Source organism: Dipodomys ordii, unplaced genomic scaffold (genome assembly GCF_000151885.1).
Source record: "Dipodomys ordii isolate 6190 unplaced genomic scaffold, Dord_2.0 Scaffold15, whole genome shotgun sequence".
NCBI lineage: Eukaryota > Metazoa > Chordata > Mammalia > Rodentia > Heteromyidae > Dipodomys > Dipodomys ordii.
The window spans coordinates 12,509,956-12,533,028 of NW_012267231.1; the positions used below are offsets into that span (position 1 = coordinate 12,509,956).

General features: G+C 43.7%; 1 protein-coding gene across 1 annotated transcript in view; it reads left to right on the forward strand.

The window, feature by feature from the left end:
* Oca2 (oculocutaneous albinism II) overlaps positions 1–23,073 on the forward strand; it is a 45,098-nt gene that overhangs the window by 15,665 nt on the left and 6,360 nt on the right. The window contains exons 10-20 of the mRNA XM_013011910.1: positions 1,536–1,601; positions 5,175–5,231; positions 6,568–6,692; positions 8,335–8,473; positions 9,880–10,012; positions 14,771–14,918; positions 17,685–17,742; positions 19,179–19,287; positions 19,813–19,940; positions 21,948–22,007; positions 22,529–22,633. Coding sequence (XP_012867364.1) covers positions 1,536–1,601; positions 5,175–5,231; positions 6,568–6,692; positions 8,335–8,473; positions 9,880–10,012; positions 14,771–14,918; positions 17,685–17,742; positions 19,179–19,287; positions 19,813–19,940; positions 21,948–22,007; positions 22,529–22,633 — 1,128 coding nt within the window. The remainder of the gene's footprint in view (positions 1–1,535; positions 1,602–5,174; positions 5,232–6,567; positions 6,693–8,334; positions 8,474–9,879; positions 10,013–14,770; positions 14,919–17,684; positions 17,743–19,178; positions 19,288–19,812; positions 19,941–21,947; positions 22,008–22,528; positions 22,634–23,073) is intronic.

Sequence of the window (23,073 nt, forward strand, 5' to 3'; positions counted from 1 at the left end):
TATTACACTAATATAAAAATATAAATATATCATATAAAATACATGCTATAATAAAGAGTTCTTTTATTAAGAATAAAATATGATCAAGATTCTTTGTACTCACAAACTGACATTCAGTTGAAACCCTATTGTGCGACTACTTAAGGATAACAAACTAAATAACTAATAGAAATAAATACGTAATAAAAAGGATGTAGGAGGTGTGTTAATTCTTTATTACATATTGGTATATATAAGTATATACCATAGTTAATATATTAGTATATATATATATATATATACATATCTATATATTACATTAAAACTTAGGACTATCCTGAAAGTAATAGTAAGAACTTGAATTTAGTAGGGTATGAGTATGGTATGGTTTATGGTGGTCTGGTCAATAGCCTTAGAACTTGAATTTAGCTAAGTGCTAACAGTTTGTGTCTGTAATCCCAGCTACTCAGGAGCCTGAGATCTGAGGATTGTAGTTCAAAGCCAACCTGAGCAGAAAAGTCTGTGAGGGTCTTACCTCCAATTAACCACCCAAAAAGCTGCACTCGGGATAGCTCACGTACTAGAGCACCAGCCTTAAAAGAAAAGCCGAGTGAAAGTGTAAGACCCTGAGTTCAAGCCCCAGAACCATCTCTTCCCCCTTTTTTTATTTTAAAAAAAAGGATTTAAATTTTTTTGACTAGATTTTTTTGAATTGTTATTGACTAGATTTGGTATAAACAAATGCCCCTCCTACAGGTAAAATGTCCCACAATTTAAAAACTTGGACCTAGGGCTAGGAATGTGGCTCAGCGGTAGAGTGCTTGCCTTGCATGCATGAGGCCCTGGGTTCGATTCCTCAGCACCACATAAGCAAAAAGAAAAAAGCCGGATGTGGTGCTGTGGCTCAAGTGGTAGAGCGCTAGCCTTGAGCTGAAGAGCTGAGGGACAGTGCCCAGGACCAGAGTTCAGGCCCCACGACTGACAAAAAACAAAACAAAACACCAAAATGAAAACTACTGTTATTTTTATAAATGGTTAAGGTATAGGGTGGCAACCATCTATTTCGTTTGAAAAAATCACTCTGTGCCCTTTGGCTGGCACACACACTGGCAAGGCCCTGGGCTCCTTACCCGTTCCCAGCAGTCAGGCTCTATTAGTAGACCCTTCAGTCACTCTCCACGCTGCCTTGAGAGTAGAGGGCAGGACACATGGCCGTCTGAGCTGGTGTCCTCTGTCCTGGCCCCCCTCACTGCGGAGGACATAGGTAGCCTGTGCTGTGATGGTATCCTCATGGGTCAGTCTTGCAGTTCAAACAACAGACATTCTTCCTACAGTTGCCCTGGACAGGGTTCCAATTTTTTAAATGCTTATTTGAATGAGTCGATTTGACATGACAGATGCACTGGTTAGCAGGGATATAATCCCACTTCAAAGGCAAGTGGTTGGTATGAATCTGACTTGGGCCCAATGAGTTGGGGGTGAGGTCAAAGGCCGCCCATTTATCCCTGAGAGGGTGATGCTCAGGATTAATTGGCAAATTTGTGCTTGGATTGCAGAGACCCAGCCTGACCCACGTGGTGGAGTGGATTGATTTTGAGACTCTGGCCCTACTGTTTGGCATGGTAATTACAGTCTTGCCCAGCAGGAGATTTCTTCAAGCCTTTTGAAACCTAGTCTGTCATTATATTAAAAATGCTACATCTCTTGACAATTCGGACTTGATTGAGAAGTGTTAACGCAGGTTCAGCTAATTTCTCCTGAGAAGGGACAGAACAACTAACTGGTGGCTTTGGGTTGTTAGCTAAAGAACTCCATCTTAAGGCTTGTCAAACAAGGAAATAAAATGGCCATTCTAAAAAGTGAGCCTTTTAAAAAATTAGTAACCTTAAAATAAAATGGCATACCCCAAATAGATGAACCACACGAAGATTTCAGTGATCATATTAGAAAAGTGCTTTTATTTCTGTAGGTTGGAAAATGATATCTACACAGGAGGCTGAGATCTGAGGATCGAAGTTCGCAGCCAGACTAGGCACAAAAGCCCACGAGACTCTGATCCCCAATTAACTACCAAAAAAGTTAGAAGTAGAGCTGTGGCTCAAATGGGAGAGCCCTAGATTTGAGCAAAAAAGCTCAGGGACAGTGTCTAGGCTCCTAGTTCAAGCCCCCAGTGTGAGCATGCTGGTATGCATACACACACACACACAGCAAAAAATAACAACTAAAAAAGATGCCTAAGTAACATTTTGAGTGTTTGCTAATTTATCACATTGTCATGTGACATTCCATACTATGAAGAATGTCATTAAACCAACTTGTAGAAAAGAAACTTAAAAATCACAAGTGGATTAGAGTAGGGAATGAGTCATGAATGGCTTCAAACAGAATAAGTGGAATTTGGACCACAGTGGGAATAGCTTACGCATTCTTGAGCAGACACCAAAACAGCCAAGTGGTCTGATCAAGGACTTGTGCCTCACTCTGTGTAAAGCAGTTTATCATATCTTCTCATCTCCTCTCAAATATCCCTCTTGAGCCAGATAGGAGAGAGCCCTGCTACTACTCTAGGCTTCAGAGTTGCTCTGCTGCCCTCTGTGGGCAGGAAGGTGAAATGGTACTCTGACCTAGACTTCCCAGAGGGAAGAACATTCATTGTGTTAGGGGCTGGGAAATGTACTGGGCTTGGGGACCTGAATGGCAGAAGGGAGGCAGCTCAGACGTCTATAAGATTTATGATGATGTTTCATTGCTAGACCTACCACAGCAAAGCACCGCATGGTTTGAACAACACAAAGTTATTTCTCACAGGTCAGGAGGCTGGAGGTTAAAGATGAAGGTGTCAGCAGCGTTGGTTCTTCTTGGCTTGTGGATGATCTGTTCTCCACAGTGACCTCACAAGCTCTTTCTTCCGTGGCACTGGTGTTTTAATCCCCTCATCTCAGGAGGACACTGGTCATATATTTTGCATTAAGTTCCACACTAATGACCTGATTGTAACTTCCCTTAATTAGCCCATCTGCAAGTATAGCCTCATTTTGAAGTATTGAGGGTTAGGACTTGAACACGTGAATTTTGGAAAGGAGAGACACAATAAATATGGCCTAGTGTTTGTTTTCTTTCTCCATTGAAATTAGTTTAGTAAGCACCTATAGTTTCTACGAGTTTGGAACTACAGGAATGGCAGGGAATCTATACAATGAGGACTCTATTTTATCTGCCCTATTTCCTGGCAGTGCACTATCTGCAGGGACCACTTACTGTGATCTCTGAGTTCCAGTTCTCTTCCTAGGACAGTGGAAGGCCACATGGGCTTCCACGTAACTGTCTATTCACTCATGGTCAGGTGAGTGAAACTTCACTGGTGCCACTTTCTATACTCAGCCCCATACTTGGGTAAGGGGGAGTATCAAAGAGTATCAGTAGATTCTTCATTCTGAGTTGGAACTAATTAATACAAAGTCAAAACTGGTTTTGGAATTTTTCTGTTTTCTTCAGTTTCTTTGAAAGACAATATTGGGTTCATAATTTAGCAAGTTCATTGATTTATGTAATTTCATTGAATTCTCTCAACCACCTTGTAAGATATAGACTATCCAGAGGTGAGGTAAGGAAATTGAAGGGTGGAGGGCTTAAACAATTTTTTTCACACAAGGCTGAACTATTCCTAAGGGGCAGAACTAGTACTTGAGTCCAAGCTTAACACATGGTAGTGGGGTGATTGAAGTTAAAGCTCTGTACTCTGGCTTGACAGGAGAGCTCATCTTTATGTTGAGCCTGGGAAGTGCATTGGGTTTGGCCACCTGGGTGGAAGGAAGAAGGGAGGAATGCTAGACATAGAAAAGACAAATGTTTTTAAATAAGCCAGGTGCTGATGGCTCACGCCTATAATCCTAGCTACTCAGGAGGCTGAGATCTGAGAACAGCAGTTTCAGCCAGCCCAGGTAGGAAAGTCTGTGAGATTTTATCTCCAACTATCCACCCAAAAAAGACAGAAGTGGAGCTATGGCTCAAGCAGTAGAATGCATTCAAGCCCTAGGACTGACTCTCCCCTCCCCACTCCTCCCACCCCTCTCTCTCTCACACACACACACACACACACAAATAAATGATGTGGTTCACCTGCTGTGAAACAGAAAGCCTTCCAGAAAGTTCAGACTGGTTGAAATTTCTGACTAAATTCAGAATAAATCTGACATGACCTTTTATTAATACCTAGGATGTTTTTTCTCACCAATTCATTTTCCTGAATTCCAGAAGTGAATATGTATCTCAGTTCCTACAAAACTCAGAGAGTAACCATCTGTGCATTATTCCCACTTGCATGTGATTGTTACATTGGCAACAAAAATCTGGACCCAAAATCTGCTCCAATTATAGGATTTGAAGATGTCTGGCTATGTAGACCATTAGGTACAGATGCTTATCCATTGGCTTGCTTCCTTCCCTGCTTTGAGCTTTGGGACGAAATAAGTCATATAGGGCTGGGAAGGTAGCTCAGTGGTAGAGTGCTTGCCTTGCATGCATGAGGCCCTGGGTTCGATTCCTCAGCACCACATAAGCAGAAAAAGCCAGAAGTGGTGCTATAGCTCAAGTGGTAGAGCACTAGCCTTGAGCTGAAGAGCTGAGGGACAGCTCCCAAGCCCAGAGTTCAGGCCCCATGATCAACAACAACAACAAAAGTCATCTATTTCTCTGTTCCCCAACTTCCTATGAAACCTAGTAATAATAACACATCATCACAGTGTTGTCAAGATTAGATGGGATGATAGTGACAGATCTTCAGACAAAAATGTACGTGCCAAACCTCTTGAAGGGAGCTCCACTCAAGAAGTTGAGGAGGGGTTGGGGAGGTGGCTCAGTGGTAGAGCACTTGCCTTGCATTCATGAGGCCCTGGGTTCGATTCCTCAGCACCACATAAGCAAAAAGAAAAAAATCTGGAAGTGGCACTGTGGTTCAAGTGGTAGAGTGCTAGCCTTGAGCTGAAGAGCTGAGGAACAGCACCCAGGCCCAGAGTTTAGGCCCCACGACCGGACCCCCCCCCAAAAAAAAGAAGTTGAGGAAGTGGACAAATGAAGACAAAAATAATCTGTCTGTAGAGCTGGTTAAGAGCTCAAATTCTTAGCTCACCATGCTGACATTGTTTCATTACAGTATTCTGCTAAAAGAAGCTCCTGTTTCTTTTTTCTCCTTACAGATGATCTTAGTAGCCATATTTTCAGAAACTGGGTTTTTTGATTGTTGTGCTATTAAGGTAGGTGTGATATTGCAATTAATAGTTGTCAATCAATTCATCCATATGCGTAGTATTCTAATAGTGGTTTCTTTTCAGTAAATTAGCTATTATTTAAATCAGATGTTTTAAGAAGCCACACTTCATTTCAAAATTACTTCTGCAAGGCTTCTGTGAGATGTAGCTGTGTTGAACATTATGTTGAGCAAAACTTTCAGCTCTTTTATAAATAAAAGGAAGAGACCAAGGAAAAGAATACTCAAGCTGGGTATGTGTATGTATTAATTAAATTGACTGGTGAGAGCTACATATCAAAAATTATTTTAAGTCTGGTGCTGGTGGCTTATGCCTATAATCCTAGCTACTCAGGAGGCTGAAATCTGGGGATCATAGTTCAATGCCAGCCCAGCTAGGAAAGCTCAAGAGACTCTTATCTCCATTTAACCAGTAAAAAGCTGGAAGTGGAGCTGTGACTCAAGGGCTTAATTTTTTTTTCTGGCCAGTCCTGGGGCTTGAACTCTGTGAGCTTCTTTTGCTCAAGGCTAGCGTTCTACTACTTGAGCTACAGGGCCATGTCTGGCTTTTTCTGAGTAGTGTATTAGAGATGAGAGTCCCATGGGCTTTTCTGCCTGGGCTAACTTTGAACCATGATCTTCTGATCTCAGCCTCCTGAGTAGCTAGGATGACAGGTGTGAGCCACAGGTGTCTGGCATAATTAGCCTTTTAACTGGAACCTGGGGCTCCACTGGCAGCTTCTGGCCTACAGGATTTAACCTGAACCTACCAGGCCTCATTGGCAAGGGGAGATCTTGCTGTGCCCTGCTAATACAAAGGCCGGTGCTGAGCTTGATATTATTCATGGAACCGGAAACTTCTTTTGAAAAATAACAGAGCTCTTCACCCAGCTCTCCAGGTAGCTATTGCTTCCTCCCGATACCATGACACTAAAAGAATTCTTTAGGTTCTGGAAGACCAGCAGACACAAGGAACATAGAGACCTCAAATGGTACAACCCAGACTATCAAATCGAAATTCTAGATGACTTAAAGGAACTGAGGGTTGGCACTCAGTAGCCAATTTACCATCACCAGGGCACTGTGGACACAGAGAACATCTGAAATGAAAGAAGGCAGACCAAAGGCAGATTTAGGTTGTCCAGGCATTTTGGTGCCCAATATGAGCACTATCATCTCATCTTAGCAGATTTTTCAACTCTGCAGGGAACAGGTTTAGGTTTTAACCCACTGTGAAATGTTGACACAGTCCCTCTTCGTTGGAGTCACTAATGAAGCGTAGCATCCATTCTCTGAACGTGCTAATCCTGACTTAATTCCTTCCCATGCATGCGCACCCCCAGGCATACCAGCTATCCCGAGGGAGAGTGTGGCCCATGATCATGATGCTGTGTCTCATGGCTGCCGTCCTTTCTGCCTTCCTAGACAATGTCACCACGATGCTCCTCTTCACTCCTGTGACCATAAGGTAGACGGGGCCTTCTACCAAGGGTGTGTGGCTGGGCTCAGGACTCGAGTGGGAGGGTCTTGCTGTCCCAAGTCTCCAGTAGCACCCTTACAAGAAGGCAGGAGACAGAGCCTCCTCCTGATGGTAGCATAGCTAAGGACAGCTGCAGCGTCTGCAGTGTCGCCATAGCAACTCCTCATGGAGAATTGGATGGCAGGGGCCTTGCTTTTTCCCCTGTTGTGGGGGGGAGAGGCGCAGGGATATAGGCAAGACCATCACCCAGATCCTCAGGTCTCAGGAGTTCTTGGCCATGTACTTTCCCACCTGAGTTATCAGCAGCTATGCACATGCTGGGTAAGAGCTCCCGCACGGGGCTGAATGGGGCACGTACTGGGGGGGGGGGGAGGGAGGGTAATGGAGTATGGCAGTCTGACTTCTTGTCAGAAGGTCACAGAACTGACTGGTCCACTCAGCCTGGTAAGGCTCCGTAGGATCACATTGAGAAATCTGGCTTGATTCAATTGCATCTCTTTTCATTCCATCCACTACAATCAGTTGACATTTATTTCTTTATCTATTTATCTCTCTATAAATAGTTATGCAGGTCATGGATATCTAATTATTTCTTTAAAACTTTTATCAGAATGAGAATGAAGTCAATTCAGGCCTTGGCTTCCTTAAGAGGCAGGTACTGGTGACTCACACCTGTAATCCTAGCTACTCAGGAAGCTGAGATCTAAGGATCTCAGCTCAAAGCCAGCCTGGGCAGGAAGCTCTTCTCTCTAGAGACTCTTCTCTCCAATTAACTACCAGAAAACCGGAAGTGGCACTGTGGCTCAAGTGGTAGAGTGCTAGCCTTGAGCTGAAGAGCTGAGGGACAGTGCCCAGGCCCAGAGTTCAAACCCCACAACCCACCAAATAAAAAAAGAGTAAAATAAATAAATAAATAAAACTAGGTGCTGGTGGCTCACACCTATAATTAAAAAGAAAAAAAAAAAGAGCCAGGTGCTGGTGGTTCACGCCTGTAATCTGAGGATCGCAGTTCAAAGCCAGCTGGGCAGGAAAGTCTGTGAGACTCTGATCTACAATAAACCACCAGAAAACCGGACGTGGTGCTGTGGCTCAAGTGGTAGAGTGCTAGCCTTGAGCTGAAGAGCTGAGGGACAGCACCCAGGCCCAGAGTTCAAGCCCCACGACCAACAAAGATAGGAAGAAAGAAAGAAAGAAAAGGAAAAGATAAAAAGAACTAAGGTGAGCAAGCTTAGGGTTAGTACTGGTTTTCTGTACTGTCACTATCCCTGACTCAGACAGTCTGGTGGCTGCGCCAATCCCTGCCCTCCACTGGAGGCCTGTGTTACAGACTGTGGGGGATGGGAGGGGAATACCTTATCACACGGATGGCTCAGAAGGTGAAGAAATTTGGAAGAAATGTAACTCTCAGAATGCTCTGTAGCTTGAAGGTGTGGCTGAAGTTGATAATAAGCACCTCCACTTTCACAAGTGTGTGTGTGTGTGTGTGTGTGTGTATACACACGTGCAGGCATGTGCCTTCCTAGTATAAGCAGATGCCTTGAACCTATTTGGGTTTTACCTGGGCTTTTTATTATGTACATCGTGATCTTCCATTCATGGCCCTCCATCCATGGTCCTCCATTCACGGTAGGTTATGTGAGGTGCTGAACCTCGATCCCAGACAAGTCCTGATTGCAGAAGTGATCTTCACAAACATTGGAGGAGCTGCCACTGCCATTGGAGACCCGCCCAATGTCATCATAGTTTCTAACCAGGAGCTGAGGAAAATGGTAAGTGCCAGCATACAAGGATTGCTCCATAAGTGCCCAACTGAGCACATTCCCCAACTTTCCCACTGGGCACTTACCTTCCCCCATGAGGATCTTTTCTTGCTTAACTTCACTGGAAATCAGTGTTCTCTATGTAGCCTCTTCACTGTTAGTGCTATTGGTCATCTCAAGTGGGAAGTAAAGTGATGGGTCTGAACTAACTTTAGTCATAGTCAAAAACATCTTTAAAGAAATGATTAGAGCCAGGAGCCAGTGGCTCAGGCCTGTAATCCCAGCTACTCAGGAGGCTGAGATCTGAGGGTCCTGGGTTGAAGCAGCCTGTGAGCCTCCCAATTTCAGCCTTCTGAGTGAGTAGCTAGGATTACAATAGCCTGAGCTATTGTTAACACTCAAGAACTGTTTTCAGAAAAAAAGAAAGTAGAACTCACACACACACACACACACACATACACACACACACACACACACACACACACACACACACACACTGAAACCAAACAACAAAACAAATCGTCACACTCAGAATAATCCCCAACCAGCGATACAGTCTCTTATTGTCTTAGCACAGCTAGTCTGCCAGAATCTTCGTATATAGATATATTGGCTTTAAAAAAAGATAATATAAAACTGAAGGTTCGGCTCACATGGTAGAGCACCAGCTGTGAGCAACAAAAAAAAAAAAATGCTGAGCCAAAGCATGAGACCCTGAGTTCAAGCACCAGTACCAACACACACACGTACACACACACACACACACACACACACCACCACCACCACCACCACCACCACCAACACCAACAACAACAACAAAATCAATAAGAAAATAAACAACAAACTATACCTCCCATTAGAATTCAATCACCATGTCGACTTGAACCACTCCTTTTGCAACCCAATGGATTCTTTGGACTTATTGAAGAGCTATCCTTAAAATGAATTACCTAGAAAATGATTTTATGGCCTAAGAATCCCTCAGTCATACCCCCATATGTGCACATAGATTATGAAGCCAGGAATGTTCCAACACTATTTCTGTGGGTTGTTTCACATGCTTTAACATTCCATAATCCATCAATTGAGACAATGTAGAGTGAAGCCTACAACAAAACAATACAAAATGAGGCAAAGAGGGAAAGAGAAGCAGGACTTTCTAAGAAGTAAAGTGCCCATGTTTTCTTTGGGCTTTGTCCTGAGCTCTAGGACAATTCACCGAAAGAACCCTGAGTCCCTGGTGCACCCCTCCTCTCTCTCTCTCTCTCTCTTTCCTCTTTCTTTCTCTCTCTCTCTCTCTTTCTCTCTCTCTCTCTCTAGGTCTGGCCTCATCCCTCCCCTGATAATGATGTTAAGAGTAGGTATCAGTGTAGAGAAAAGGCCTGACTGTCACCTTGCTCCTTTTCTCTTTCCAGGGCCTGGACTTCGCCGAATTCACAGCACACATGTTTGTTGGGATTTGCCTCGTTCTCCTTGTTTCCTTTCCACTCCTCAGACTCCTTTACTGGAACAAGAAGCTTTATAACAAGGAGCCCAGTGAAATCGTTGGTGGGTAGAAGCATCCCCTTGTGTAGCCCCAGATTTCACTATCCTTTTTCCGCAGGTTCTTACAAACATGCTGGCAGTACCATGGCATGCAGAACGTGAGGGAAGTGACTTCCTTGGGATGCTGCGTGCTCAGGGTTAGTGACCAGACTACCTCTCTGAATATGGTGTCATCATTGCTCCGGAGCAAAATGGTTCCCAACTAAATTCCTTCACAATTCATGTTTTCTTCTGCTAGGAAAGCAGAAATGCTCTGCCTGAGCATTAACAGATGAGCTAAACAGAAGAAGGCAGCTTCCCATTTGTGACTTGATGGGTCAGAAAGTAGGTAGCTAAAAAGACCCCGATAGCAAAAAAAAAAAATAATAATAATCCTTAGCAAGAAGAACAGTCAGTGTAGGAGGAATTTCAATACCAAACTTCAAACTCTATTACAAAGCCATAATAATAATAATAATAATAATAACAACAAGTTGGTACTGGCACAGGAATAAGGTTGAGGACCAATGGGATAGAATTGAAAACCCCGAAATGAACCCAAAGACATTATGTATAGCCGGCTAATATTTGATGGGGGAGTCAAAGGCACAGGATGGAAAGAAGACAACTTCTTCAACAAATGGTGCTGGCAGAATTGGCTATCTACATGCTGAAAATGGAAATTAGGTCCCTATATATCAACCTGCTCCTGAATCAATTCCAAATGGATGAAAGACTTCAAAATAAGGCCAAATACCATGAAAATATTACACTAGTGCTCCCAGACATGGGTCAGACCTTCCTATGTAAAAATCCAGAATCACAACAAATCAAAGAATACTAGATAAATGGTAGTGAATCAAACCAAAGAGATTTTGCATGGCAAAGGACATAGCTCAGCTGGCTGTCAGTGGCTCACACCTGTAATCCTAGCTACTCAGGAGGCTGAAATCTGAGGACCCAAGTTTAAAGCCAGCCTGGGCAGGAAAGGCCGTTAAGACTCTTATCTCCAATAAAGCACTCAGAAAACTGGAAGTGGCACTGTGGCTCAAGTGGTAGGGTCCCAAGTCAAAATAGCAGGTAAGATGGGTACTAGTGGCTCACGCCTGTAATCCTAGCTACTCAAGAGGCTGAGATTTGAGGATCACAGTTCAAAGTCATCCCGGGCAGGAAATTCTGTGAGAGTCGTATCTCCAATTAGCCACCAAAAACCGGAAGTGGTGCTGTGGCTCAAGTGGTAGAGAGCTCGCCTTAAGCTGAAGAGCTGAGGGACAAGCGCTCAGGCCCAGAGTTCAAGCCCCATGACCACCACCACCACCACCATCACCACCAACAACAAAAGGACATAGATCACAAAATACATAGGAAGCCCACCAAATGGAAGATTTTTTTTTTACTAGCTATGTATCAGACAAGGACCTCATATCTAAAATGTACTTAGAGTTGAAAAAAATTAAACCTCCAAAAATAAACCCTCAAAGAAACAACAACCAAATTAATAAATGAGCTAAAGACTCAAAGAGAGACTTCTCAATAGAAGGAGCAAGGACAGCCAGTGGACACATGAAGAAATGTTCAATATCTCTGGCCATAAAAGAAATGAAAATCTAAACAACACTGAGATTCTTCTTCATTCCAGTTAGAATGACCACTATCAAGAAAACTAGCAATAACAGAAGCTGGAGGGTTAGCCAAAGGTGAATGCTACTGCACTGTTGGTGGGTATGTAAACTTGTTCACTCTGGCATACAGTATGGAGCTTCCTCAAATGACTAAACAGAGCTTTCGACCCAGAAATTCCACTTCTGTTCATTTATCCAAAAGACCACAAACAAGACCACACTAAAGCTACCAGCACAACAATGTTCACTGCAGCATTGTTTACCACAGCCAAGATATGGAATCAATCCAGATGCTCCTTAGCGAATGAATGGATCAAGAAAATATGGTATATATACACACAGTGGAAGTCTACACTTCCATCAGAAAGAATGGTATTGTACCATTTGTAAGGAAATGGAAAGACTTGGGAAAAACTATATTAAATGAAGTAAGCCAGACCCAGAGAAACAAGTTGTGTTTTCCTCTCATTAGTTGTAACTACAATGTGCCTATAAACCTATAAGTAAATACACTAGATGGTAAAAGACAAAAAAAATACAGTTGGGGGTTGGGAAGGTGGCTCGGTGGTGGAGTACTTGCCTTGCATGCATGAGGCCCTGGGTTTGATCCCTTAGCACCACATAAACAGAAAAGGCTGGAAGTGCTGCTGTGGCTCAAGTGGTGGAGTGCTAGCCTTGAGCAAAAGAAACTCAGGGACAGCACCTAGGCCCTTAGTTCAAGCCCCTGGACTGGCAAAAGCAAGCAAGCAAACAAAAAAAACAAACCACCCCCCCAAATGCACTTGGACATTCACACAGTGAGACCAACAGAGGATTTTCTCAAGAAAGAATCACAAAGACTCAATAGCTATGTGCGTATGATCATATAAAAGGATGTTTATCGGCATGAACTCCAAGAAATAGTAGCTCCCAGATCAGCTAAGCGCCAACTGTCTATGTGTTCTGCATCTAGTTCTGAGTCCCCTCCCCCCACTCAGCCCCCCCATTATGTCTCCATCTCTCCTTTCTTTCCTGCCTCCCTCGGCCGTGATGACTCTGGGCCAACCATGGGCTCAACCCAGATGTGCAATTCCCCCAGACCCTAGCTGCAATAAGCAGCGTCCTGAGTGCTCCTAGTGTAAAACTCTGTCATCCTCTCCCACTCCCTCAGCCTGCTTGCTGTCTCCAGAAGCTGTATGCCAAGCTGCTTTCTGGCTATTTCCATCCACTGAGAAGTTGCAAAGGCTGCTTGCTTTTATTTCCCCCATCTTGGCTTCTCTCCTCTTACAGTATTTTTAACTGTAAAACAGAGGTGAGGAATAAGCATCCATAAAGCACTGGACATCTTAGGAGGCAGTTCAGACAAATCAATTCTCTCCACTCTTCTCTGTCAGTGATGGGCGGAAATTCTGCTCATTTATTGATGTCTCAAATTCATCAGGCTGTCTAGTCTCTCTCATGTGCAACAAACTTGAGCTCAGGGAAGGCCTGGTTGGGAGGAAAAGCTTCCTGCGCCTTCTATCTTTTATCAAATGGCTTTCAGGAAAGTTCTGAGATCTGCTACTTCAGTTTGCAATCATTAATTTCTGATCCTTATTATACCTGTGTCTGAAATTGCTCAAAGATTGGACAACTAGCCTCGTCCATTTTCTGCTGCTATAACAGAACACCACAAACTGTGTAAGCTATAAAGAGGAGAGGTTGGAAGTAGAGCGAGCCTTGAGCACAAAAGCTCAGGGACAGCGCCCAGGCCCTGAGTTCAAGCCCCATGACCACCACCACCAACAAAAAAAAAAGAAAAGTTTATTTAAGTTACTGTTCATTAGGCTGGAAGGTTGCTGCTCATGGTACCAGCGTCCAGTAAGGCCCTTCTGGCTGCATTTATAACATGGCATAGAATGTGTGAGTTTGGTGCAGATAGACTATACTCAGAGCACATCTGGATTTGTTGTGAAAGTGAAGCCTATAGAAAGAAGACAGGGTTGCTGGTTGTTAGCTTTGACATGGCTATTCAGAAAAGAAAATTATTCTTCACCTAGAGTTGAAATTGCTAGGCCAGCATTCTACCACTTGAGTCATGGCTCCAAGCTTTTATTTATTTTTTTGCTTTAGTTTGTTTTTCTAAATAGGGTTCTCTTGATGTTGACTGGGCTGGCCTCAGACCTCCATTTTTGCACCTCCCGGTTCTGAGCGGCTGCTTGCCGTGACACCGTAGTGAAATAAACACACCATAATCCAGTGGTGATTATGATTATTTTTTTGGTGGTACTAGGTCTTGTATTTGCCAGACAGAAGATCTGCCACTTGCACCAGGCTCGCTGATTTTTTTGCTGTGACTTTTTTTTTGGACAGTTTTGGGGTTTGAACTCTGAGCCTTAGACTTGCTAGGCATGCACTCTACTGCCAGACATACGTTCAGCCATTCCTTACACTGGTTATGCTTTTCAGGATAGGGTCCAACTGCCTGGCTGAGTGTGTGCCGGGACCTCAATCCACCTATTTTAAGCTTCCCCGTTATGGCTTGGATGACAAACATATAGCACTGCCTCTAGCTATTGGTTGAGAAAGAGTCTTATGTGTATGCCTAGGTTGGTCTTAAACTGTGATCCTCCTGATCTCCCATGTAGCTAGTGTAGTATACTAGTGTATACCTAGCTTGTGTAGTTAATTTTTTTGTCAGTTGCGGGGCTTGAACTCAGGGCTTGAGCGTTGTCCCTGAGCTCTTTTTGCTCAAAGCTAGCACTCTACCACTTTGAGCCACAGCTCCACTTCTGACTTTTGAGTACTTAAAGAGTCTCACAGGGATTTCTCTGCCTTGGCTGGCTTCAAACCACAATCCTCAGATCTCAGCCTCCCCTTAGTAGCTAGGATTTCAGGCAGGAACCACCAATGCCTGGCAAGTGTGTAGTTAATTTTCTTAAAATATGTTGGCCTAAAAGCTTATCTCAACTGGTAGAGTGCTGCCTAGAATGGGGGGGCCCTGAGCTTGAACCCCAGTGTCACAAATAAGAAAGAGGAAAACGTTAGCTTTGTCATCTTTTCCCGGCACAGTAACTCCTGCGCTGAGAGAGGTCTCTGCTTTGGGCTGACCCTGGCTTCTTGAGGCACGTGGTGAGCTGGTGCTGAAATCCAAGGACCAGGGAGACCCAAGCCTCAAACCTGCCTTTTTCTTTCTCTGCAGAGCTGAAGCATGAAATTCACGTCTGGCGCCTGACTGCCCAGCGCATCAGCCCGGCCAGCCGTGAGGAGACAGCAGTGCGGGGCCTGCTGCTGGCCAAGGTGCTGGCACTGGAGCACCTGTTGGCCCAAAGGCTGCGCAGCTTCCACAGGTACCAGGCAGCAGGCGGCCCGGATGCTCAGCTGCCCTTCCCGCCTTCGGTGGCTGTGCAATGGTGTGAATGGTGTGGACACTATTCTGCTCTCCATTGGAATAGTGCAGAAGTCCGACAGCACACAAATCAAGCGAGTTAAAAAAGATCATCTTGGCCAGGGGACGGCGGCTCACGCCTGTCATCCTAGCTGCTCAGGAGGCTGAGATCTGGGGATCGTGGTTCAAAGCCAGCCTGAGCAGGAGAGTCTGTGAAGCTTTTAGCTCCAATGAACCACTGGAAAACCGGAAGTGGTGCTGTGGTTCCAAATGGTAGAATAATGGCCTTGAACAAATAAAGCACAGGGCCAGTGCCCAGGCCCTGAGTTCAAGCCCCATCAGCAATTAAAAAAAAAAAAAGTAATAAAATGATCATCTTCCTAAGCATCTGTGACATCATCAAAGAGAGGCCTACCTGGGTCCAAATGAATACTTTTGGTGGGCAATGCTGTAGATTGAACTCATTCCACTTGCTAGGCAGGTGCTTTACCTCTTGAGTCGTGCTTCTAGCCCCTTTTCTACTGTTATTTATTTTTTTAGGCAGGATCTGGCTTTATGTTGGGACTAGCCATGGGCTCTGATTCTTCTACAAGTTGCTGGGAATGAGAGGTTTCTGCCACTGGGCCCAGCCAGTAGTTGTGATAGATTCTCACAAACTTCTTTTTACCTGGCTGATTTTTTTTTTGCCAGTCCTGGGGCTTGAACTCAAGACACTATCCCTGCACTTCTTTGGTTCAAGGCTAGCACTCTACCACTTGAGCCACAGCACCACTTCTGGCTTTTTCTGTGTATGTGGAACTGAAGAATTGAACCCAGGGCGTCATGCATGCTAGGCAAGCACTCTACCACTAAGCCACATTCTCAGCCCTGAATTCTTTTATTACTTTTTGGTTGGTTGTGGGGCTTGAACTCAGGGCCTGGGCACAGTCCCTGAGTATTTTCACTGAAGGCTAGTTACCACAGCTCCACTTCCATCTCCTTGGGTTCATTGGAAATAAGAGTCTCACAGACTTTCCTGCCTGGGCTGGCTTTAAACCTCAGCCTCCTAAGTAGCTAACATTACAGGCGTGAGCCACCCGTGCCTGGCATGCTTGGCTGAATTGGAATTGAACTTTCCTAGTCTCTGTTTCCCAAGTAATTAGTATTACAGGCTTGAGCCATCATGCCTGGCCAAGTGAATTGTTTTTAGGTACCACTTATAGTGCTATACGCTAAATGTGAACTCTACAGTGTAACAACTTTACCCTCTAATCCACAGGTAAGAAAATAAGCCAGAAAAATAGGGGCTGAACCAGAAAGGTTTAACCTCTTAATTCATTCATTCATTCATTCATTCATTTTCTAATAGTAGGACTCGGGGCCTCACACTTTTGCTTGGCTTTTCACTTAAGACTAGGGCTCTACCACTTGAGCCATATTTCTAGCTGGTTTTTTTTTTGTGGCTGGTGGTGGTGGTAGTGGGATTTTTTTTGTTTTGGGTTTTTTGTTTTTGGAGGTTTTTTTGCTGATTAGTCATAGAGAAGAGTCTTACTGACTTTTCTGCCCAAGCTGGCTTCGAACTGTGATGTCAGATCTCAGCCTCCTGAGTAGCTAGGATGACAGGTGTGAGCCACTGCTGCTCCAGCACTCTTCTCTTTTTTAAAGGAAAGGAGGAATATATTAGGGAGCCTGAAACAGACATGAAAACTTCTCAAAAATCCTTAGTGGATAAAATTACCATCAAAACAAGTGATATTTCTTTGCTTTTTTTTAAACCAATTTTTTTTTCTGTATTTAGTTGTAAAAGTCAGTTGAAAAGGTTCCAAGTCCTCTTTTAAGAAACAAAGCAATTCAGACACATGGGTGGGGGTGGTGGGGGAGACAGTACCTGTTGGGTCTTCCTCTGTGAGTCAATTACTACCAAAAAAATAATTTTAAACAATATAGCAGTGTTGACCTTGCCTGGCTTTTATTCCTGCCATTTTATAATCCCTAAATATCCAGGACATCAATGTTCTGTTTATGGAACTTGTTTGTTGTTGTTCTTGGTTGAACTCTGGGGCTGGGCGCTGTCCCTGAGCTCTTCAGCTCACGGCTAGCACTCTGACACTTGAGCCACAGTGTCACTTCCAGTTTTCTGGTGATTAATTGAAGAGAAGAGTCTCAAGGACTTTCCTGCCTCCACTGGCTTTGAACTGCAATCCTCAAATCTCAGCCTCCTGAGTAGCTAGGATGACAGGCGTGAGCCACCAGCGCCTGGCTCATTTGCACGGTCGTATTGTAAATAACCTCAAAATAGTTTAAAGCAGATGAGAGTATGTGTAGATTATGAACAAATGCACTGATTTTGTACTTGAACACTTGTGTATGTTCTTGGGGGGGGGTGTCAGAACCAATGTTCTAGGGCCGCTGAGGGATGAGACATACAAAGAACAGAGTAAAGGGTTTTCTCATTCCCATGTTGGCATATGTTCTTCATGGCATCTCTAGCGCTTGTTCTCATATTAGTACACGCACACACTTCCTATTTAGAAATGTCTCTTTGGAAATAGAGGGATGGTAGTCTTTCTTTATGGGCAAACCACGTGCCCCTGGTCACTTTTTCCATGACAGTTGGTACCCTCCTCTGGTGTGCCAGGATCAACATTGTGGATGGCATCCAGGCTCCAGCCACAGCAGATGGTGCTCTTGCCAACCTCACTCTTCACAGAACCAGAGATCATACGTGCCCTTCTCTTCTTTCTTTTAGACAAATATCACAAGAAGATAAAAATTGGGAGACCAATATCCAGGAGCTACAAAAAAAGGTACGCTTGTTTCTTTTCTCTTCCCATTCACCTTGATTGGTTTTTCTGTTCTTTTTCAGGTACTGGGGTTAGAGTTCAGAGCCTTGAGCGTGCTAGGCAGGCGCTCTGACACTCGATCCCTATTCCTGACCTTTTTAGCTTTAGTTATCTCATGAATAGAGTTTGGTGTTTATGACTAGGTTGTTCTGGACAGTGATTTTACATTTGCCATGTAGATAGGATGCCCAGTGCATGCCACCATGCCCAGCATTTCTTGGTTGAGATGGGGTCTCATGAACTTTGTCTCTGGCTGGCCTCAGACTGTGATCCTCTTCTTAAGTCTTTGTCTCTCAGGTAGATAGGATTATTCATTTCTTTTCTTTTTTTAAATTTTAAATGGGCATATCAGATTTTGTACAAAGTTATTAGGTACAGTATCATTTTTAAATACATACACACATTGGGTAAAGATCATTACATCATTACATCAACTGATCATCACCTCATTCATTTTCTTGTGAGCAAAACCTTCAAAATCCTCTCTTTGTTTTATTCCCTCAAAGGAACTTATGGTGGAAAGCCCATTGTTCTCTCTTTTTTCTTTATTCTTTGTCAGTTGTAGGGCTTGAACTCTGGGCCTGGGCACTGTCCCTCAGCTTTTCAGCTCAAGGCGAGTACTCTACTACTTGAGCCACAGTGCCACTTCTGATTTTCTGGTAGTCTCTTGGAGATAAGAGTCTCACAGACTTTTCTGCCTGGGCTGGCTTTGAACTGTGATCCTCAGATTTCAGCCTCCTGAGTAGCTAGAATCACAGGCATGAGCCACTTACACCTGGCTTGTTCTTTTTATTCTGTTATTGTACCTAAAACCTAATTTACTGCTATGTGTTAATAAACCACAACATTCTCCAGAAACGGCTGGTTCCTTTTATCAGGAAATTAGAGCACTACAAGTCTCAAAAGCCCTTGTAAATCCCTTTGAGGCATTTTGTGAAAAGGATTATACTGCATTTTATGTATGTTGTGCTTTCTTTGTTGTTATTGCTGGTTGTGGAGCTTGAACTCAGTGTCTGGGCACCGTCCCTGAACACTTTTGCTCAAGGCTAGTGCTTTACCACTTTGAGCCATAGTTTTCTGGTGGTTCATTGGAGAGAAGAGTCTCACAAGACTTTCCTGCTCGAACTTGCTTCCAACCAAGATCCTCAGATCTGAGCCTTCTGGGTAGTAGGATTACAGGCATGAGCCACCAGTACCCAGCTGCAGTGCTTATTTTTCACAAAGACTTTGAATGGTATAATCTGAAATTTATACATAGCTCCCTGTAACAAGTTTAAGATGTTATCCTTTTCATCATACAGAGAAATTTGTAGTAATTCAAGTCATGTAGGAATGTAGACACATTTCAGAACGAAGGGATTGCTCCAGGTGCATGATTCGTATTTTTCTTTCTCTTGCAGCATAGAATATCAGACAGAATTCTGCTGATTAAATGCCTGATGGTTCTGGGATTTGTTATCCTCATGTTCTTTCTCAACTCCTTTGTCCCTGGCATTCATCTTGATCTTGGTAGGTCTAATTTTTTTCTTAGCTTTAAACATTATTTTTTGGTGCCAGTCCTGGGGCTTGAACTTGGTACCTGCACACTGTTTCTGAGCGCTCTAGTACTTGAGCCACAGATCCACTTCCAGCATTTTTTTCCCCTGGTTAGTTGGAGATGAGAGTCTCATAGGCTTTCCTGCTCAGACTGACTTTGAACTGTCATCCTCAGATCTCAGCCTCCTGAGTGGCTAGGATTACATGTGTGAGCCCCCAGAAACATGGCTCTTTCTTAGCTTTGTTCTAAGCTTGGCTAAGAAGGACAGGAGAGATCTGAAGATGGGAGGGACTTCACTCACTACTGCTTTGAAGCTGGGGGGAGGGTTCATGAGGTTGGAGGAAGGTGGTGATTGTAAGCTAAGATTGGCTCTGGGGTAATAATAGGCAAACAAATGGGAATCTCAATCTTATACCGCAAGAGGTAATCAGAAGATTAAAAACTAGCTGATAACATTGCTAGTTGAACTATAGTCATATGTTCTTTCTTCTTTTCAGGCTGGATTGCTATTCTGGGTGCCATCTGGTTGCTGATTTTAGCTGATATCCATGATTTTGAGATTGTTCTACACAGAGTTGAATGGGCAACACTTCTGTTCTTTGCAGCCCTCTTTGTTCTAATGGAGGTAAGACCTTAGAAGCTTTGCAATGTGATCTCTTACCTGTTTTTTTGTGTTTTTTTTTACATTTTCTATCTCATTTGGTAAACGAAGAAAGCCCAAGTCTATAAATCTTTCTGTATATTCACTAAGTTGAAAATGATAGACAGGTAAATGGATTGTTTTTAAGTCAACCAGTTTTCACCTCTGCCATTTAAATATTTTTCACATTGTAAATATTCCTCCTGCCTTAAGATTACAGATGGCCTTCTTGTTGGGCCCAACACGTCTGGCTTCCATTTTGTAATTCTTTAAGCATGATTTTATTTGTTCTCACTCTCCTTCCTCCCTTTTCTTTGTCAGACATTGAAAATTTCCTCAAAGGCTGGAATTGTTTTTTAGTATATTTTAATGTTGATTCGTTTTGCCTGAGGGCTGGTGCTGATTACATATGTGTCAGTCCATTATGAAACATTATTTTGGTCTTGAGAAACAATTTTTTGTCTCAAAGTCAATTGCATTTGACATTAACAGAGCTACTCAGGTAGATTTTTTACTTTTATTTTTTGGTTACTATTTGCATGGTCTATCTTTTTCCATCCCATTTTTTGTGTCATTTTTTTTGTTTTGGGGGGGTTGCAACTATAATAGAATCATATATTTAAAAAATCTATCTAGCCCTTATCTATCTTTCAGTTGGTATATTCATTCAAGTATTATTTGATGCAGATACTGAGTATATAGTATTTAGGTGTGACTTTTTAAATTAAAATTATTTTTTGCTCTTTTTTTCTCTGATCTCCTGAAGTGTTTGCCTCTGTTGGTACCATAGATAGTTTTTTTTTTTTCTGTTTGTTTTGGGGGGTTGTTTTTTTTTTGTTGTTTGTTTTTTGTTTTTTGGTCGTGGGGCTTGAACTCTGGGCCTGGGTGCGGTCCATCAACTCTTCAGCTCAAGGCAAGAGTTCTACCTCTTGAGCCACTGTGCCACTTACGGTTTTCTGGAAGATAAGAGTCTCATGAAACTTTCCTGCCCAGGTTAGCTTTGAACCATGATCCTTAGATCCTGAATAGCTAGGATTACAGGCATGAGCCACCAGTGCCAGGCTCCATAGATAGCTTTAAAAAATTATCTCCATAAATACTTAGATGAAGCCAGGCGCTGGGGGCTCACGCCTGTAATCCTAGCTACTCAGGAGGCTGAGATCTGAGGATCGCAGTTCAAAGCCAGCCCGGGCAGGAGAGACCGTGAGACTCCTATCTCCAATAAACCACCAGAAAACTGGAAGTGGCGCTGTAGCTCAAGTGGTAGAGCGCTCGCCTTGAGCTGAAGAGCTGAGGGACAGCGCCCAGGCCCAGAGTTCAAGCCCCATGACCGACAAAACAAACAAACAAACAAATACTTAGGTGATTGATCTTTAAAATAAAACATACAACTTTTTCTCCCTTAGAGAAATTGTAGAAATTGCAAAGTTGCATGGAAATTATAGAAATTTCCCTTGCTATGTGTATATCTTCTTTGGGAAAGTATGTTTAGGTCTTTGGCAAATGTTAAAATTTAACTGTTGGAGTCAGTATTTCTTGGCACATTTTGGATAGCTATCCAAAACCAAAGAGTAGTGCCTTTCTTCCTGGACAAATATCTCTGGATTACCGCTACAGTGCCAGAAGCTGTGGCTTGCTTCTCCCAGTGTGACACCTCTGCTTTCTGACCAGGGGAAGGACAGTCATGTCTGGTGGTCTTGGCTTGCCTTTGCTGGCATGGAAGCCCCACTGTACAAGTGAATGAGGGGAGGGCCGTCAACGTCTCAGCAGCCTCCATCCAAGGTTCCTTGGGTAGAACTTCTTTCCTATGAATGGTAGTTGCATAGAGATCTGTTATTTTGCTTTCAAACTGTGATCCTCAGATCTCAGCCTCCAGAGAAGCGAGGATTACAGAGGTGAGCCACCAGCACTAGGCCATTGGATGGATGTTTAAAACAATCTGTATATAATCTCATTTTTAAACTGATTCTCACCATGCTGTCTTTCTTCTAGGCGCTAGCACATCTCCACTTGATAGAATACATTGGAGAACAGACTGCTTTGCTAATAAAGGTATATGCAATGCTCTCAGGGAAGTGATCCAGCCAACCTGTTTTGATTTTAAATGAAAAATAAATAATCTGGCGAGAATAAGTCACGTTAATTATGTAAAAAGCACAGCAGGATGGTTGCTTTATCCTGGGTAGCTTAGAGATGATGAGAAACTTTTTTCCAAAGAATGCATCATTTCAGATGCCTGCTTTTTCAATTGTAGCCCCTAGATGAGACCTAAGAAGGTTGTCTGGACAGTGAAGAGAATGCTCAGGTTGGTGGGGCCAGTGTGTGTGTGTGTGTGTGTGTGTAGCCACCCGATGTGGGTGAGGAGGGGGAGTTCCCCTCTGTTATTTCAGAAGCCCAGCTGAGATTCCTGGTATAGATGTGGCCCAGATTTGCCCATTTATGTCTGTTTTGGTTGTGTCACATGTGAGAGCAGCAAGGACTAACACCTTTAGGTTCCTGCCAAGTCTCGCCAATGTAAGGTTGGACCCTGTTTGTGATTTCACAGTGCAAAGCACTCTATCTGCTCTTTTCAGATGGTCCCTGAGGAGGAGCGCCTCACAGCCGCCATTGTCCTGGTTGTGTGGGTCTCAGCCTTGGCATCTTCCTTGATTGACAACATCCCATTCACTGCAACCATGGTGAGTGACATGCTCCTGGATGTTTGTGGGCCCAGCCTCAATATGCACACCATCCTGGCTCGCTTTTCTTTCCTAAGGAAGCAGAGCGTGAAGCCTGCTCCTTTACCACCCTCAGAGGCTGAGGGAACAAAGCATGGGCAGAGCCCAAGGCAGCTGGGCAGGGAGTACTGAGTGCCCCAATGGTGGCCAGGAGCCCAGGGTCTGCTGCCAGAGTAGGCTGCACGCCCTGGCTGATTGTCTGTTTTGGGGTAAAAGTGATAGAGCTGTTGTCTCTCCCAGTAAACACAGTATCTTTTTTTGCTTGTCCCGGGGCTTGAATTCAGGGCCTGGGCGCTGTCCTTGAGCTAGCACTCTACCACTTGAGCCACAGTACCAATTCTGGCTTTTTCTGTTTATGTGGTACTGAGCAATCGAACCCAGGGCTTCATGCATGCTAGGCA